The 12,701-nt window shown below is 37.6% G+C and overlaps 1 protein-coding gene across 1 annotated transcript in view; it reads left to right on the top strand.

Moving 5' to 3' along the window:
- The window catches only part of PARD3B (par-3 family cell polarity regulator beta), a 1,039,321-nt gene that overhangs the window by 868,913 nt on the left and 157,707 nt on the right, over positions 1-12,701 (top strand). Inside the window, exon 20 of the mRNA XM_080799276.1 lies at positions 11,728-12,027. Coding sequence (XP_080655402.1) covers positions 11,728-12,027 — 300 coding nt within the window. The remainder of the gene's footprint in view (positions 1-11,727; positions 12,028-12,701) is intronic.

Raw genomic sequence — 12,701 nt, 5'->3', positions numbered from 1 at the left:
TTAAAAAGCAAAAAAGAAAAAAAGAGTACAGTTCTTGACAGGAAATGAGACTTAAGAGACATCACCAAATGTAACGTGTGGGGAGTTTTTGGAACCCGATCCAAATAAATCCACTGAAAGAGGCACGTTTTAGGCACATAGGGAGATTAGTTTATGAACTAGGTATTTAGATGACATTAAGGAATATTGTTAATTTTTAAGTGACTAATGGCATTGTTGTTATATAATGTTCATGATTTTTTGTGATATGTTTTCTGAAATAGATAGAGAATAAATGACTAGGATTTGCTTTCAAAATACTTTGCAGAAAAAAATTTTTAAAGAAAAATTAGATGAAAACAGTGGCAACATCTTTAATTATTGAACACAGAACCAGATAATAGGTATAGGGAGATTCATTGCACTACATTTACATTCTGGGACATCTGAAAGATTTTGCTATATAATTTTTTTAACATGATCATGTTTACAATATTTGTAAACATCATATTGAACTCAGGCACCTGGGTGGAATTCAAGAATCCAGTTCCTGCCACTTAACACATACATGGTCTCTAAGAAAACACCTAACTCTTCTGAACATCCGTTTCGTCATCTCTAAAATTGGGACTTCTGTGCCTCATGAGAAATGAGTTCTGTCATTGTGGGAAAATTCATCACAAATACTACTCATGTCTCTTCTTCCTGCCAGATAGATGAAACACTGGGTAGGAAGGGCTCTTGTGTGTAGGACAAGCTCCCTGATTTGGAGTTGGAAGGGTATCTTCATTACAGGATTTTTTTTTTAAGATTTTATTTATTTATTTGACAGAGAGATCACCAGTAGGCAGAGAGAGAGAGAGAGAAGGAGGCTCCCCACTGAGCAGAGAGCCTGATGCGGGGCTCGATCCCAGGACCCTGAGATCATGACCTGAGCCGAAGGCAGAGGCTTAACCCACTGAGCCACCCGGGCACCCCCAGGATTTTTTTAAAATTCAGCTTTATTTTTAGCTTTTAGATCCAACCAGTTCTTACCGAGTCCACTGCTACACCTTCACCCATGCCCCCGTCTCTCCCCTGGGTTATTTTGATAGCCTGCAACTTGTCTTCATGGCTGTTTTCTTGACCAGCACCCCACCACCTTCTCAGTTACAGCACTCAAAGAGATTCCTTTAGTGTACAAGTCAGACAGACCATATCGCTTCAATGCTTAAAACCTCCCATTGGCTTCCCACCTCGCTGAGAGTAAAAACCGAAATCTTTAGCTTGGACCTCAAGGCCCTACATGAGTTAGGCCCTAATTTCCTCTCTGGTGCTCTGACTTCTCACTCCCTCACACCGGCCTCCTTGCTGTTTTTGGCACTTACCTGCCTCAGGGCCTTTGTACTTGCTATCCCCGCTTCCTGAAATATACTTCCACAATTATCTACAAACATTTTACCCTCCTCCTCAAGCCTTTAACTAATATTCCCACATAGTACCTTACCGCATACTTAGAAGTGTAACCCTCCCACTCTACCCCCAACAGTCCTAGCACCTTTGCCTGTTCTATTTCCCTCTATTGCACATACTGCCATCTGACACCATTTTTATTTTACCTAGTTAATTTGCTGTCTGTTTCTGCCTCCCCTGGCTAGAGTATAAATTCTACAAAGACAAGGATTTCTATGTACTGCTCAATCTCAGCATCAAGATCAAAACCTTAAACATGTAGGTGCCCAAAAAATCTTTATTGAATATGAATACAGGAACTTGTAATAGACTTAAAACAAGTTGTCTGGTCTTTAGAGGATGTGTTTATGGATCAATAAGAATAATATGTACTTATCAAAATCAATAGCTGCCTTATAAATTGGTACTTCAGGAGTGTTCAAATTGCTTGAAAAGAGGATGTATTTCCTTAAGCAATTAAAATATTTTCCCAGCAATTACAACCATTGTCTTAACTTGTTATGATAACAATTACTTTTAGGTAATGTATTTAAAAAGGAAAGAATAGTATATGAATTGCTTGCTCCTAATTTGTTAGATTCTATCATGTGTATCTTAAAAGGTATAAACAACGTCATTGGCATTCTTTGCTTTTATTTTTGTTTTCTGTTTTAAGTTTTAGTTTAAATTGAAGCATAGTTTGCATATAGTGAAATATTTAGGTCTCATATAAACAGGAGAATATATTCTACTTTGGTGAATGTGTATCAAGATACAGAATATTTCTATCACCCAAGAATGTTTCCCATTCTCACCCCCCTGCCTTTCCCTGTTTAGTACACCCTCCAGTCCAGGAAGTAACTGATCTGATTTCCTTCACCACAGGATTGTTTTGCCTGATCTAGAATTTCTTATAATTTGAATCATGTAGTAAGTGTGTGTGTGTGTGTGTGTGTGTGTGTGTGTGTGTGTGTGTGTGTTCAGCTTCTCTCATTGAGCACGATAATTTTGAGATTCATCCCTGTTGTTATTTCAGTAGCTGATTTGTTTATCATTGTTGCTGATTTATATTCTGTTGTATGAATATACCGTTGTTTGGTTATCCATTCTCCTGCTGATGGACATCTTATTTCCATTTCTTGTTATGATGAATAAGGCTACTACCAAACATTCTTCAAGGACTTTTGTGGGTCTCTGTTGTTGTTTCTCTTGTGTAAGTGTCTGAGAGGTGACTTGTTAGGTCATAGGTTTAGTGCATGTCTAGTTTGATAAGGAGCTCCCAGCCCTTTTCCCAAAGGGATCATAGTACCAGCAGCGGTGCCTGAACGTTCTGGAAGCTCCCCATCTTTTCCAACATTTGGTGTTGCCGTTCTTTTTCATTTTGATAAGGGCATCTCATTATGGTTTTAATTTGCATTTCCCTGATGACTTATAATGTTCAGAATGTTTTTATTTGCTTATTGGGCATTTCTAGCTCTTCCTTTGTAAAGTATCTGTTTAAATCTTTTGCCCGGTTCTAACTGGGTCATTTTTCTTTTCATTGGTAAGTTGCAAGGATTTTTTTTTTTAGTATTTTTCATATAAAGCCTTTATTAGACGTGTGTTATAAATGTATTTTCTCATTTGCCTGTCAATTTCTTGACCCTTTTTAATGAGAATATTTTAATTTTGGTCATGTTCCACTTACTCATTTTTTCTTTAATGATCTCTGTGTTCCTTGTCCTCTCTAGGAACTATTTGCCTAACCCAAGGCTAAAGATATTCTCCTTTATTTTGTTCTAGTAGCTTTATTGTTGTAGACTTTTTGTTCAGGCCTGTCTTCCATCTTGAATTGATTTCTTGTTATGGTATAATGTAAGAACCGAAGTTCTTGTTTCCCTTGTGGATTTCCCTTATGTACTTTCCAGCACCACTTGTTGAAGAGATTCTCCCTTCTAAATGAAAATATCTTGGTATACTTGTTATAAATCACTTCACCAAATATGTGTGGATATATTACCAGACTATGTCTTCTATTCCATTCATCTACTTGTCTAGTCTTTGCCTTGATTACTGAAGATTTATAGTAAGTCTAAAGCCAGTAGATTAAATCTTCCAACTTTATTCCTATTTTTCAAAATTATTTTGACTCTTCTTTGTCCTTCACTTTCTAAATCTATTTTAAAATCACATTGCTAATTTTGGCAAAATAAACCAGAGTTGAGTTTGATTGAAATGACATTGGTCTGTTCATTTGAATGAATTGACTTCTTGCAATATTGACTTTTCTGATCCATGAGCAAGATAGAATTCTCCACTTATTTAGATCTTTAACTTCTCTCAGGAGTATTTTGTTGTCTTCAGAGTAGAGGATGTGTACATCTTTTGTTAAATTTATTTTTAAGTTTGTAATGTACTTGAATCCCATTTTAAATGGTATCATTCTCTGGATTTTGTTGTCTCACCATTCACTACTAGCAATAGACATACAACTGACTTTTCTATATGCAACTTGTATCCTACAGCATTAATAATAAAAACTATAATTCAAGAATATTTCCCTGGTCAAACAAATATACTTTATCTGTGTTTCATAAGTGTTATCAACCCAGAATGACTTTTCTAAGTAAGATTACTAGACTTTAAATAAAAGAATTTAGTGAGATAAGTGAAAAAAGTTACTGTAAGGAATTTCTAAGAGAAACAAAATTAAATTATCATCCAGCTTTTCAACAGCAACATTTTATCATAAGAAAATGGTGTCATGAGCGCCTGGGTGGCTCAGTGGGTTAAGCCTCTGCCTTCAGCTCAGATCATGCTCTCAGGGTCCTGTGATCAAGGTCCACACTGGGCTCTCCGCTCAGCAGGGAGCCTTCTTCCCCCCTCTCTCTCTTTGCCTGCCTCTCTGCCTACTTGTGATCTTTCTGTCAAATAAATAAATTAAATTAAATTAAAAAAATGATGTCACATATTTTAAATATCCAGGAGGGAAAGTGGGTAATTTTATATTCAGCAAAAGTGGCTGTCGAGTATAAAAGGCAAGTGAAGAAACACTGTCCCATGAATTCTTCCTGAGGAATCTAGTAGATGACTGCATATTCAGTGATGTTAGGACTGTTGGTCTTTATTAAATATATATTTATTGTATTTCAGTATATTAAATATATAGTTATTAAAGTGCTCAGATTAAATGAGAGTTGAATGGAATTCTAACGTGTAGCTGCTTTATGCTTTAACAATGTAGCTGTAATACAATTACAAAAATGGAGGGATAAAGGAAGAAAATATGAAAAGAGCAGTTTAACTCTTTTTAATAATCATTTTATGAGTGATAATATTTGGTATTGTTATTCTGAAGCTGTTTTCTATGTCATACAGAGTAGAGGAAGTTGTAATCATAAGATACTCAGTTCTAGCATTCCCTGTGTCTTGAGGAGCAGGATTCTTTTTTTTTTTTTTTTAACTTTATTTATTTGACAGAGATCACAAGTAGGCAGAGAGGCAGGCAGAGAGAGGAGGAAGCAGGCTTCCCAGTGAGTGGAGAGCCCAATGCGGGGCTCGATCCCAGGACCCTGAGATCATGACCTGAGCCGAAGGCAGAGGCTTTAACCCACTGAGCCACCCAGGCGCCCCAGAGGAGCAGGATTCTTAATGTGGAAGAAAGGAGATACATATATAATATAGAAATATAGATGTGGTTGTGATGGAGAGACACCCCCACCCCGGAGACTTTCTGGGGTTTCCTGCAAAGGTCTATTTCTTGACCTCAGTGATAGTGACAGACATGTTTGCTTCATAGCCATAGATTTGTTTTGCACGAGTTTCTATCTTTGTTTCATTTTATAATGAAAGGGTAAACAAACAAATGAAAAAAGGTACAACAAAATTTTTAATATTAAATTCATCTTACATAAACCTTTCAGAAGTCTGCCAATAACTTTTACTAAATGTGTTCCTTTAGTGGGGGAGCTTTAGGCAGATGACTCAAACCATTCTGGTCTGCCACATCAGACTTGCACCCTAGCATGAAGTAAATCATGCACTCCTATGCCCCTTTGCTTGTGTCCCTCCTTCTGACTGGAGTGCCTCATACCATTTCTACATCTCTTCCATCCTCTTGGAACAAGGTGAACAAGTTCCTTTAAAACCCAGTTCATGGGCATCTGAGTGGCTCAGTGGGTTAAGCCTCTGCCTTCGGCTCAGGTCATGATCTCAGTTCCTGGGATCGAGGCCCGCATCCGGCTCTCTGCTTGACAGGGAGCCTGCTTCCTCCTCTCTCTCTCTCTGCCTGCCTCTCTGCCTACTTCTGATCTCTCTCTGTCAAATAAGTAAATAAAATCTTAAAAAAGAAAAAAAAAAAAAAACAGTTCATGTGGCACCACCTGCAAGATTCTTCCTCAACAGCCCTAAACTGAATTGACTCTGACCCTTTGTACAGGTAGTATCTTTGTCTTCCCACTGAATGGGAAGATACATGTTTATACATGTTTATACATGTTTATAGCTCCCTGATAATGAGTGAGGAACTGAAAATTTTTCTTTCTTTATTTCTACTATACAATATAATATCAGTATGAGTGAATAAATCAGTTACCCAGAATTAACAGAAAGAAAACTCACATGACCCTCAAGGAGTTTGCAGTCTAGTTCTGGAAGCAGAATGTCTTGAAATAAATGAAAAATGTTTTCATTTGTTATATAAAGTAATATATAACAATTACAGATTAATAGAGAATTTACTGAATACACAGGTTGAAGAAGAGAATTGTTGAGATCAATATGGAGCTCTAAAAGAGTTTAAAATGCATTTTAAATGAGTAAAGTTAAATCTTTATTCTAGAAAAACAAGTCAAATATTTGATAAATGGAAAATGGGTACTCTAGGCAAAAGCAGTCATTTCGAAAGGGACCAAACAAATGCTCAATGAACAGCAATTTGAGGACAATTGCCACAACTGAGTCAATAATGGAATCATGAAAAATCAGATTTCCAAGACAAAGCCTGCCTGTTATTTCCTGTTTAATTTTTTTTTAAGTTTTGATTCACCATAATAATCAATATGTAGTTTAAGGGACTTTTTTATTTTTGAAATTCTAAAAATTATCCTAAAAATATATGATATAAAAATTCAGATGGTGTACCTCCAATTCCCCTTTCAAGAGGTGATCACCATTATGAATTTTTTTGTATCCATCCAGACATTTTCTATGCATATGCAAGAATACACAATACATACAAATATCTATATGTATCATGGCCCATATGAGTATCTTATTTCCATTTAGAATGGGAATAAGATGACTGTATTTTTTAGCTGTACCATACATCTTTCCAAGTCTCCTATTACTGCACATTTAGGCCTTTCCTCGTTTTTTTCACTATTTCAATATCATCTAGTATGTTTTCCTTTTTTATCATATCTGGGATTCTTTAGTTACAATAAGGACATTTATTCCATTTTCATTTGTTGTCATAAAAGATAAATGTGTTCATCTGATTTTATGTTACTTTTTTGCTGCTTCTGCTTTCTATCTTTTTAAAATTTATTTGAGAGAAAGAAAGAGTAGGGAAAGGGGCAGAGGGAGAGGGAGAGGGAGAATCCCAAGCAGACCCCCCACTGAGCACGGAGCCTGACACAGGGCTCTATCTCACAACCCTGAAATCATGACCTGAACCAAAATCCAGCTTAACCAACTGAGCCACCCAGGTACCCCCTGTTTTCTATTTACTATATGGTTGGAGTTTTATTTCATACATGTCTCTTCTGATAATTTGTTGTTTTAGTAGCTTTTTTTAAAGTAATACTTAAGGGACACCTGGGTGGCTCAGTTGGTTAAGCTGCTGCCTTCGGCTCAGGTCGTGATCCCAGGGTCCTGGGATCGAGTCCCACATCGGGCTCCTTGCTCAGCAGGGAGCCTGCTTCTCTCGCTGCCTCTGCCTGCCTCTCTGCCTGCTTGTGTGTACTCTCTCTCTGACAAATAAATAAATAAAATCTTTAAAAAAAATAAAGTAATACTTAATATACTATACCCTCTCTTTCCTGATTTATCAACTTTCAACAGTCACTACTGATGCCTGCTCTAAAAAGTGAGGAAATGAATACAACCGAATATAAATGGTTTCTCCTACACATCCTTATTCGTTTCTGATTTTCACTAATGATTATTATTTTTATATTGTCAGAGTTTATCATACTTATGTTTTTCCATAATTATGTTGCTACAAATGTTTAACCTTTAATGCAAGGTTAAGGTACCTCTCACCTTTACACCAGTCATTCCACAGCCTTATCAAGTTGAATTCTTCATTTTGATTCCATTTTTGGTCGACTGCTTTTAATTGTTAAGTAGTTTTTTGCAGTAGGTCAATGAGCTCTATTCCCTTGAAATGTTTGAGAATGTTCTTCTTTGGGCTTTATTTATGTTTGAGGCTAGCCTGAAATTGCCTGAATTTGCCTGAATTTTTAGATGACTTGATTTTTCTCCTTCTCGAAACAATACTTATGCATACTATGTGCAATAACCCCTAATATTTTCTCCTTTATTGTATTTAATTTGTCAAACACTTGTTATGAACCATTAAATTAATTTCATGTTAAATAGTGTTTAAAAAATTTTTTTTAATCTGTGCTAGAGGACATGCAGGATGTAGGGATCTAAGGTCACCAGCAACTTGAATTCCATATGTTCTTTCAAAATATCTTCTTGCCACATCTGCTGGGTGCACATCCCCGGGGCTGGTTTTCCATTTTGGGAGAGCAGATCACGCTGAAAGAGATCGGCTTGCTTAGTAAAGTCTCTTAGATTATTGGTTTTATTTTGATGAGTTTGTGTTTGTTTTTCTCTGCTCGGCTAATTCTGCCTTTCAGCTACAAAATAGGTTGGAGCTTCTTTCCTCTGGTCTCCTTTTACTCCATGAAGTTTCTTCAGCGTAGGAGGAGATATATTTCTCAGGGGAAAGAGCTCTCTTCTAGCTCCATTCCTCCTCCAGTCTTAAGTTGGAAACTCATAAGGATTTACCCCACAATTCCAAAGGATCCTATATTTGCCTTCAAACTATGGTTTTCTAAGTAGAGGTTTATTTTCTGTAATCTTGATCTTTCAGTGAAATGTATATGCTGCTAGAGACATAGGCATGTATCAACTCTTGATGAACTCTCCCTTTTGAGTTGAGCCCAAATTTCATTGCATGGTGTAAGATTTATGGTCATTTTCTAATTCAGTTGTCGATTTAATTTTGTCTTCCCAACTTTTCAACTGTTTGCACATTTACGGTTTGAGGGAGGAAGTAGAGGAGCCATACTCTTACTCCATCATTTACTGTAATCTCTTGTTAGAGATTCTTGATCTGACAGAGATATGATATAAGATTATCCAACAGCCTTTTAAGGTATAGATTAAAGTGGCACAAGGTGACATACCAAAAAGTGTTAGAATCATCTAGGCCAGCACAGTCCAATAGAACTTTCTGCAGTGATGGAATTAGTCTATATCTGCATTGTCTGACACACGAGTCACGAGTCATGTGTGGCTATTGAGCATTTGAAATGCAATTTGTGACACTGAGAAGCTGAACTTTACATTTTATTTAACTGTAATTATTCTAATTTAAATGTATACAGCATCTTGTGGCTAGTGGCCACCATATTGGACAATGCACAGCTAGGTAATATAAAGCCAGAGTTTGTCTAAAGAAATGGAAATAAAAGAGGATATCCAAGAGTTATAATGGTACAAATGAAACAATGTTTTTGTAAGAAAGAGAGAGAAGAAATAAAAACAATTCAAAAGCACTGTGGAAGGGAGAATGGGGAACCTGGTGGTACTGTCCAATAAAAAAGATGTATTATCAAGAGCTATTTTGAAAAATAGATATTTTAACAGGTTGAGTTCCCAGTGATAAGAAGACCTCAAAGTGGAAAGGACTCTAAACAATTAGATCACACTGAATTGAGGCAGAGAGGTCAGAGCTACCACAAACAAAAAAATCTATTTCCTTGACATTTCTCTCCGGAGAGAGTTTCTTCTGCCTCCATACACCCCTTTTCAGATTGCCTTGTCCTCCCCCACACGGAGAGACCCTGATATATGGCATAATAATGATGGTTCAGAGAAATTACTATTTCACCTACCGAGTGATTAATATGAAATTAGTTACTGAAATACTCAGTGGTGCAGAGAGGATCAAGGAGAAATTTAGTTTTGTTTTTGCAAGAAAAAAATACAAGATAAAATCCTGCTCTGCATACACGGAGTACTTTTCATCTGAGAATCTTTACATACCCAGCAAGCCTAATTAATGAGAAAACCTCTAAGACAGAGAAGTGATGAGATAAGGAGCACAGATACTGGTGTTCTATTTCTGTGACTTTTAAAAACCAGGCTTGGTGTTTTCTTCTTTCATTAATGCACAAGTGTAGCTTTATGCAGCAGCCACGAGATGTTCATCTTTCTGCTGAATGATTTCTCATGAAGGCATCGCATGGAGGAGGCACAGTAACCACACAGAAATCCCACCCCCTGACTTTATTGATGTCCTGCGTTCTCTTTGCAATGGAAATCCATTCCTATCATCGTAGTGCAGTGAGCGTTCTCTGATAATCCAGTCTGCACTGTCCCTGAAAGGACTGTTTTATTGCAGAAGAGAACAAGTTATCTTCTTTATAGAAAATTATTCAAAACAAACATCCGTGAATCTAGTACTAACGTGCACTGAAAGGGGACAGGCAGGGCTTCTTGACAGGTACCCTACCGTGTAATCTTCCTTTCATCTTCATTCAGAATCCCTTAGAGATTCAAGCTCCTCTTTATAAAAATATAAATTCTTCTAATTACTTATGTGTAGGGTACATGATTTGACTTAGTCAAAGAGGTGTGCAGTAATGTATCCTGGCATTTATTTTCATCTGTTGTGACTTGGGGTTAGATGCTGGATTTTTGTCCGGTATCTTCTTCATGTCTTCTTTTTCCCCTTCCCTTCTCTCCCCTTAAAAAAAAAAAAAAAAAAAAAAAGCCATTCTGCCAAGAGAGAAAATACCTTGAGAGATAAAGAGGATGGCTTTTAAAGATTTTTACAAAGAATTTGATGTTCTGTAAAATAAGCTAGCTGCCCTGTGCAAAAACAGCTGTTTCTGCTTGAAGAAGAGAAGGTACCGAGTAAGTTCAGTTTTTGTTTTTTTAGTTCATCCAGGGTCTCTATAAATGTGTCTGGGCTGGTACAGACCTTTCACTTCTAGCCCACAGCCCTCTTGTATTCTCAGAGCCCAGGATTCTAGCTTGTCCCTATCTTCTCCTGAGTTCTTCCTCTGGCTGTCTGAACCAGCATCACCTGGCTTCTCTTATAGTGCATGCATAATGCACCCTGTTTGGCCAGTGATGTAAGGTTACCTTCTTTCCTCATTAGCACAGAACACCTCCTGACACAATCACATCACCATTGTCCAATGAGATGCCACACTGACCTTTCCCTTTTAACACGTAACTGAGAATTTAGGAGAGCTGATCTAACACTTTCCAGATTAAATGTCAAATTCTTAAAATTCAGATGGATTTGGAATCCACCTAGGTGCATTTTGCTGCTCCCATTCCCAGCAGTCTACACAGTATACTGATTAGCAGTAGCATTTTGTAATATCACTTAAGGCTCGCGCGCCGTGGAGTTCTGCCAGTAATGTTTAATTCACTTATATGTGCCAATTCATCTCTGTCAGGAGCCTATTAATTTCTTCACTTATTTTACTCTGTCCCCAGCCCCTATATAATGAGACACAATGATCCCCATTTGTGTAACCGAAAAACTTAGAGTCTCTCATAAATTACCTCGGATCCCACTGCTTTCAGTGACCAGAAAGCCTCTGTATTTCTTTTTCATATTTAAATCAATTTTTGCAAGCTCTTTCCTTTAAAAGAATACGCTAGAACTCTAGGGTACCAAATAGGGAAATCATAGCCAAAGTATGTGGTTCTGATGGGCTCTTTAACATGCATCCCTCTCCCAAGGAAGACTTCCATATTATCACACCACGGATGTACTGTTCCCATGGGGTACATCCCTTTGTAAGAAGGGAACGTTAATGAAAATCAGCCTCTGACTCTGCAGTCAGCACAGTCATTGGTGGGCAAGGTGTCAAAATACCTATTCCATTGCTATAAAAGTCAAGACCTCATAACAAATAAAGGTCAGAGATATAAAATTAACTGCACCGATATTGGGTTAACAGGAGAGTAACAGCTAAGTGACTGACCAGGAGAAATCAACATAGATTCAGGAGAGCCTGTCATTGTATTTCCACATAAAATTCATATATGTCTCTGCTCCCTATTCTATATTTTTTTCAGGATTGTAGCAAAACACCAGGAGCTAAGGGAAAAGCAGGCAAGAGGTCTTATTGATTATGCTGCTGGTGCAACTGGATCGCTGCATGATATGGATGATGACGAAATGGACCCCAACTACGCCAGAGTGAACCACTTCCGGGAACCGTGTGCATCGAGTGTCTATAGGTCACCATCTCCGCCTCGGGCTGGACCACTGGGTTACCACCGGGAGAGCCGTCCGCTGTCTCCAGAGAGAGACCACTTAGAGGGTCTCTATGCCAAGGTCAACAAACCGTATCACCCACTGGTGCCAGCTGAAAGGTAATACAGCTTATTAAAAGACAAATATGGTTTTAATTCAGTAAGTTTCAAGTCATGTCTCCTGCCAAAGCTGATAAAAATATATCCTTTAATCTATTAAAACTGAAATGAGATACTCCTCTTGGTAAGAGCTAGGCTTTGACCCACCAGTAAGGTATTAGCCATCAAAAATAAAATGAAATAGCCAGTCATAAGTTGACATGAATGAATGGTCGTCACTGAAGTCATGGTGCAACAGAGAGCAGTTTTTGAAAGGATATTGTGGCAAAGGACTAATGATGAAAACTTTGAAGGAATATTGTCCTTTCTCCTACGAGTCCTACTGTGAAAGACTTATTCGAGAAAATGTCATGACACTGGGAGGTGAGGAGTCAGAGAACAGTGGCTTCTTTGTAGGTATAATGGAGTTGGAATTAGAGAGAGTGTAGAGGTGCAGAGGACCTTGAAGAGCAAGGTTGGGATTTTACGCTTAAGGAAAATGTGATCCTGTATAGATGTTCATGGATGATCAGAGGTAGAAAAAGAGATAATCTTGGCAATAGGAGTTTGATGAAGTAGAGAAAGATAAGAGGTGACAAGGCCAAGGATCTTTAGGCTTAGCAGCTAAGGAAAAAGATAATAAGACCATCTGTCAGTACAATCGAAGTAGGTAGGGAACAAAATAATTTCAACCC

This window comes from Martes martes (assembly GCF_963455335.1).
Source record: "Martes martes genome assembly, chromosome: 3".
In the NCBI taxonomy this organism is placed as follows: Eukaryota; Metazoa; Chordata; class Mammalia; order Carnivora; family Mustelidae; genus Martes; species Martes martes.
The sequence above is the reverse complement of the archived record's forward strand: the minus strand, read 5'-3'. Positions and strand labels throughout refer to the sequence as shown.